The sequence below is a fragment of the Pleuronectes platessa genome, chromosome 3 (assembly GCF_947347685.1).
Source record: "Pleuronectes platessa chromosome 3, fPlePla1.1, whole genome shotgun sequence".
Taxonomy (NCBI): Eukaryota; Metazoa; Chordata; class Actinopteri; order Pleuronectiformes; family Pleuronectidae; genus Pleuronectes; species Pleuronectes platessa.
The window spans coordinates 22,337,821-22,344,103 of record NC_070628.1 but is presented as its reverse complement, the minus strand read 5'-3'; the positions used below and the strand labels follow the sequence as shown (position 1 = coordinate 22,344,103).

At 44.7% G+C, this 6,283-nt stretch overlaps 2 protein-coding genes across 2 annotated transcripts; one reads left to right on the top strand and one right to left on the bottom strand.

Moving 5' to 3' along the window:
• The first annotated feature begins 31 nt into the window (after positions 1–31).
• On the top strand, positions 32–1,291 carry atp5md (ATP synthase membrane subunit k). The gene is made up of 4 exons (XM_053418417.1): positions 32–170; positions 786–887; positions 982–1,077; positions 1,164–1,291. Exons 2-3 carry the CDS (start codon positions 804–806, stop codon positions 1,066–1,068), a joined length of 171 nt encoding a protein of 56 aa, XP_053274392.1. The 5' UTR covers positions 32–170; positions 786–803; the 3' UTR covers positions 1,069–1,077; positions 1,164–1,291.
• taf5 (TAF5 RNA polymerase II, TATA box binding protein (TBP)-associated factor) lies at positions 1,285–6,073 on the bottom strand. The gene is made up of 11 exons (XM_053418415.1): positions 5,662–6,073; positions 4,810–5,041; positions 4,398–4,713; positions 4,136–4,299; positions 3,549–3,684; positions 3,319–3,439; positions 3,085–3,214; positions 2,804–2,968; positions 2,510–2,687; positions 2,036–2,213; positions 1,285–1,886 (listed from the first exon to the last, which is right to left on the bottom strand). The coding sequence occupies exons 1-11, from the start codon at positions 6,071–6,073 to the stop codon at positions 1,672–1,674; spliced, it is 2,247 nt and encodes a 748-aa protein (XP_053274390.1). The 3' UTR covers positions 1,285–1,671.
• Between the last annotated feature and the right edge of the window lie 210 nt (positions 6,074–6,283).

Here is a 6,283-nt window from a genome sequence, read left to right as displayed (position 1 = left end):
CCAATTGAGGATCTTTGTGGACCCTCGGCATGCAGCGACTTTATTACCGTCCAATAGCAACACACCTTTGCATCACAGATAGCAGGCGGGACTTCCGTGCTGTACTAGCATCGCGGCCTCTGCTGAAGGACACTGTCACACTCTATCTGCTCAGGGGTCGCGTATTACAGGTAAGACAGAACACGTTTAAAACACGTTAGCCACTTCCTGTTGGCTTCAACTGTGTTTACTGGTTCCCTCTTTGCTTTGAAACACTTATGTGACGATGTGCTGTTTAACTATCGGTCTGTGAATTCAATTAGCTAGCAGGCTAACCTAGAAAGCTACGTAGAGTGTGCTAGCTAACGAGCCGCACTGCCCGGTGAAAGTCAGTCTGAATGAGAAGTCAAACTCAACGTAAATGCATTCAAGTTGGTAAACCCGTCAGAAATTAATATTGTGATGGAGTTTCGCACAAAATGCTTGTTGGTATGACATCAGATTTAAAGGTTGCGTGTCAAGACTAGCAGCATTAAAGCAGGAGACGATCTTATATAGTTATACTTATTACTACAGGAGTTAGTGGTTTCTGCACTGTTTGTCCTTCAGCAGCTCACAGCCCGTGAATATGTCTCCATTTAAAAAAATGACTAAGCTTCATTGATCGTAACATTAACGTTATTTCAATAGATGTATCACTTTTCTTCCAGATTGTTTGGTCACACAAACTGATTCCAAGCTCAAGCATTAACTCGCTCATTTACTGTGCATTAAACCCTCATTCACCTGTTGTCCCCCCCCCGTAGGACCACTAATCATCCATAATGGGAGGACATGATGCCGGAGGCCCGCAGTTCACTGGAATTGCCAAGTACTTCAATTCATACACGATTACAGGAAGGAGGAATGTGAGTTGTGTGCAAAAAGGCTTCTCACACGTGACCGTTGTCAAAACTCTCTCACTGCTCTAGATTTCTAATCTGGCTTGTGTTTTTCTTTTAGTGTGTTTTGGCCACATATGCTAGCATAGCAGCCATTGTCCTTTTCTTCAAATTGAAGCCCAAGAAACAGGCGGCCATCACAGAATAGTGATCATGTAAGTACATTTAAGACTGTACATCTTTTTAGATAACAAATCCACTTACGCAAATTGATATATTGAATTCCCTAATTTCTCCTGACAGGTCTATTCTGGCCAGCAGCTCAAGCAGCTGGGAGTGGAGGGAGCAGCTGGACATGCTTGTAATAAAATATTCCTGTTTGGTTTCTCTGTGTTGACAATAAAAAACATTTATGCCCACAACATAAAAAACACTTTGATTTATTTACAGTGTACAACAGTATAAAAGACTATGATACAGAAATGTGAGCCATGTGATGAGCAAAGTTGTTCTGGTGGCAGTGATGATATTTTTTTAATACATGGTCCTCAATAAGGAATGGCACTTCTGAGGTAAATGAATATCTGAATGAAATAACATGCTTCATTGGAAGCCTGAATCTTCCAGACTGAGGGTCAGGGCAGGAGGCTGCTCTCCTTATTTCACAGCTAGATGTCCACAGGTGCATTGGAAATACAGTTTTATGGAACAATTCTAACTGTCCTGCAATCCACCTCAATTATTAGCAGAGCTGTGGTACCAAACATTTGCACCATTGATTTTTTTTTTTTCCTAAGAACTCAGCCATGCCTCATGGATTGTAGGCTCCAGCAGCCAAAAGCAGGTTCCTGCGGGTGAAGTGGAGGTGTATGACAGGTGTGGATTTAGTCATGTAGGTGCCCAGCAGGAGCTCTTGTGAGTTTTCTTGTATGTGAACGTGTCCTGTGGCTGCTGTGAAGTCATCCGTCTCTAAATCATCAAATGCTTTCGTTGCGTCCCACAGACGAACCGTGTTGTCCATAGAGCCTAGAGAAAGTAGGATACAGTTAGTATAGGTTTGCTAAATGGAAACATGGTAATTTAAAGTTGCAGACACTCAGACGTAGGTGTTAATTACATAGCTCTGGATTCATAGAGTTTATATCAAGTATTAAGAGACATTGCAAAACACCCACCAGAGGCCAGGATCTCTCCATCCCGACTGAACTTGAGGGAATAGATGGTGTCTGTGTGGCCTTTGAGCTCGGCAAACATCAGTCCATGACCGATGTCCCAGAGGAGAACTCTTCCATCAGTGGCTCCAGAAGCTAAGAACTTCCCGTTGGGAGAGAAAGCCAGTGCATGGATAGGACCCTGGGAGACAAAGTTAAAAGACTTGTTCAGAAGTAGCTTCCACAGCTTTCAGTTACCTGTGCTGTTACCTCTACAACTGTAAATCTGGAGCATCTTTTAACTGGGGGTATAAATAAGATTCCCTAAATAATAAAGGTAATTTGTTTCTATCCATAAGCATCACAGTATCGAACCCTGATGAACACATATTTTTAAACTGCCATGCCCGATCTACTAAACACAAGTTCAATAGTTATTTGGCAAATAGTACGAGTTCTTATACTTGGTAAAAAATTGCAAATGGTGACTCATCTGACCTTATGACCAGTTAATATACGGACGCAGTTTCCGTTCAGGACATCCCAGAGGCGGATGGTGCGGTCCGACGACCCTGTAGCTACATAATTGGAGTTGGGATGAAAGCGGGTGCAGGTGATGTCAGCTAGATGACCAGAGAACATCCGTAGAGGCTGGTGGTGGTCCGTCGCCCACAGACTGTTGGAGATAACACAGACCAAAGACAGACATCTGTAAAGAGTGCGGCCCCCAGTGGATTTGTTTTCTATGTGTTATATAAAAATATGGACTGAAAAGGCGATGCTGTTTCTTACCGGGCAACTCTGTCATGTCCTCCGGAGATAAAATAGTGTCCATGGGGAGAAAACTGAGTGTCCCACACTGGGTAATTGTGGCCCTTGTAGCCCACTAGACAAGTGAATGTTAGGAGACTCCACAGCCTGATCGTAGAGTCTTCTGAGCTCGACAACAAGTAGTTTCTAAAAGGCAAAATTGACAATAATTACCTAGTGTTTAAAAGTAATAATGAAAAAATACATTCAGTTTCTGCAGGGGCCGTTACTTGTGTCACACACATGTGCATCAGAGCTGTTACCTGTCTGGGCTGAAGCTGATGCCATACACTGGGCCGCTGTGTCCGTGGAGGATCTTGGACTCACTGGCCGTCTTCTCGTCCATGATCCTCTCCAGCACATCGTCCGACTCTTTGTCAATCAGATTCAAGTCTGAAGAGAAAATGAGACGGACAAGATGAGAACAATGAAATGTTTTCGACTCACTTATTTTCTAACAGTAGTCGGAGGGGAAGATACTTTCACCGAGTCTGTACCTGCTGCAGACTTGACCTTGCGGAGCTTTTTCGGTGTGACACTCCAAACCCGTACTGTTGAGTCAGCAAAGCCTCCTGCAATCAGGCTGGAGTCATCTGTGAAGTCCACCGCAGTCAAACCCTGCATGGGAAAAGTGATAATAATAAGAAATGCCTTATACTGTAGGTTGAATTTGTAGTTAACTGCCCAGTTTCTGAAATGTGTAAACACCCGGTGAATGAGGTTTTACCTGATATGCATTTAGAAAAGAGTAGAAGCAGATGGACGGGAGGTTATCTGGTGCCACGCGGATCCTCTTGGTGGACTCTTTCATGTACATGATCTTATCCAGTTTGTCTGAGTCCTTAAGTTCTGGCAAAGGTATCCTGAGCAAAAGCAAACAAAAACATTGTCCTCAGTACCAGGCTTGTAAGTTCGGAAGTATTATGAGGTATTTCCCCAAAAAGCTCACAAATAAAACATCTCAAATATCTCTTTTATCATTTTTACATATACAGACTATAAGTTGTGGAATAGAAGAATGCTGGAGAATGGGGATAAGCAATTTCCCCTTAAATTATAAGTTTTATTTTCATAACGAATATGAGTGATGTCACTCGTTTGCATGTGTGCATACAATACAAGGCATAACAAGGCACAAATCAGGAAAAAAAATTTGCTGTGATAAAATGTATTGAATTTTCAACTGAATCGTAATCCAGTGTTGAAGGATGCGTTACACTATCGTCTTATTCTTCCAAGGTCAGTCGATGGAACAATACCAGTGAAGCTGCCGAATAACACAATATACGGCAGTGTTAAAAAAAAAGTCCCTACCTAGTTTGAACAGGTGCATTCGGATCCTGCTTCTTGCTCTTAGAGCCCATACTGTCCTTTTTCGGTTTCTTCTTCTTGGGTTTACCCTCCTCATTCTCTGCCTCCTCGTCCTCATCATCAAGTGGAAGCTCTATCTCCGGTTCCTTCAGCAATCCATAGTAAACCTACACGTGACAATGAAACAAGGACATCAATTAAGCAAGGGGACAAAGAAAACACAACATTAATTTCCTGTAGCGGTACGTGGCTGTATAAAGCAAACCTTCGCCTTGTTGGCCTCTCGCTTAGCCTCTCCCGCCAAGCTGCCGGACATGGCATCGATCTGGCTCTTGCCGCGGGGAATGCCATCAAAGATGTCGATGTAGAGGTGCTCTTGGATAATAGTCCAGATCTGGTTGTTCTGACGCTCCTGCAGGTGTCTCTTCAGCAGCTGGTAAGAGTCGCGGGAGATGCGCAGGACGAACTTGCTGGTGCGGAAGTCAAGGAGCGTCTCGTTGCCTCTCATGTGCTCCTTCTTCGTTAGGCTGGACAGAATGCGCAGGTCGTCTGCATAATAACACTCCTGGTCTCCACTAAACCTGAGATGGAAGAGAGAAGAAAAAAATGTGTCAGAGGGAATAATACCTATATAGAAGTGCTTTAATCTTGGGAAAACTGCAGACTTGGACACTCACTTGTCAAAGAAAGCCTTGGCCTCACTTTCATGATTGTTGTACACCAGCTCCAGATACATGTGCACAAACAGCGGGTAGAAGACCTGGGACAGTTCTGCTCTGTGACAGTCCAGCACCGTCTCGATGAACCTCTTCAGGCCGCTGTAGTAAACCTGGTACAGAGGCGGGTCTCCCTGCTGGCTGTACGCTGACAGCACCACGTTGACGTCTGGCTGATCCTCCCCTGCTGAGGCTGGAGAACCGAGTCAGAGTGAGACGTGCAGACTCAGGACAACACTGTTCTACTGGTGTGGCATCAATCGGAAGCTTTTTTAAAAATTATTTACTTATACTTTCAGTCAAGCTACAGAATAAGAGCCACGTGGACTATTGTACTTAAACATTCCACTTCACTGGCGGACGTTGTGTGACGTCACTACATGACAATGTGATGAAAGCTTGAGTAAAAGCTCTGGAAACACCTCGTAACTGGACCTTTAATCAGGACTGTGTCATCTCGCGCTGTAGAAACTGATTAAATAGGCATGTCTGAATGAAGGAATTTTGAGTAAGCGTGAAATGACACGCTTACTCATCCAAATCAATTGAAAAATATCAATTATTTTTTTAAGAAATACATTGTCAGTAATACGTTAAGCAAAAAAAGAATTGTAAGCACATTAAAAACTATGAAACACGGATTAAAATCGCAACGGAATCCATTCATCACTTCTATTTACACTACTTATGCAGTATTAAAGCATTGTGATGAACTTTTATTCCCTCCCTGAGAGATCGCTTGTAATCACTGTTTGTTATCAGTTGTATTTACAGTGAACGTGTGTGTTAACCGCTCATCAGTGTGTTCCGGACCTTTTGTTGGCGCCTGGACTGCGGCGGAGGATGACACGGTCACCCGGCTCAGCAGAGAGCTCGCATCCGCGCCTTCTGCGTCCCCACCACCGGCAGCACCTCCCGAGCCTGCCCCGGAGGAGTCGGCCTCCTTCAGTGAATCCTCCGGTAGTCCCGCTTCGCGACGCAGAATATCGACCGACTCGGAGAGTTTGTTCTTCTTGAGGAACTGCAGCACCGCCAGCAGCGTCTGCTGGTCCTCCGGGGCTCCCACCGCTGGTTTAGTGCCCACGGCCGGTGCGCTGGAGCCCGGCGACGCAGGGAGCACCTTCCCGTCGCTCGCATTGTTGTTTGCCCAGCCATCGCTCGATGGTTCCGATTTAATGTCCTTTTCTTCAGCCGCGTCGACCACACCACCTTGTATGGCCGCCATTTTTTAAATGAAGTGCGCATGTGCGAAGTTGAAAAAAAAGCAAACACGCACTGTTCAAGATCCGGTAGCCTGATTGGTGCTTACTGCTGACGTAGCACCATCCGGGGCAGAGTAGAAGTCCCGCCCACTTCTCCGTCAGAAGACGGTGGCCTGTTGGTGTTTTATACAGTCTATTACAGTCTATGCCTATTATAAAGATTCTATGGATTT

What these genes read in the sequence shown, in the direction of transcription:
- taf5 (XM_053418415.1), bottom strand. Translation starts at nt 6,073, where the DNA reads ATGGCGGCCATACAAGGTGGTGTGGTCGACGCGGCTGAAGAAAAGGAC. An exon ending in AGTCCAGGCGCCAACAAAAG is followed by an intron (nt 5,042 to 5,661) that starts GTCCGGAACACA and finishes TCGGTTCTCCAG; the next exon opens with CCTCAGCAGGGGAGGATCAG. An exon ending in GCCAAGGCTTTCTTTGACAA is followed by an intron (nt 4,714 to 4,809) that starts GTGAGTGTCCAA and finishes CTTCCATCTCAG; the next exon opens with GTTTAGTGGAGACCAGGAGT.
- atp5md (XM_053418417.1), top strand. Translation starts at nt 804, where the DNA reads ATGGGAGGACATGATGCCGGAGGCCCGCAGTTCACTGGAATTGCCAAG. An exon ending in CGATTACAGGAAGGAGGAAT is followed by an intron (nt 888 to 981) that starts GTGAGTTGTGTG and finishes TTTTTCTTTTAG; the next exon opens with TGTGTTTTGGCCACATATGC.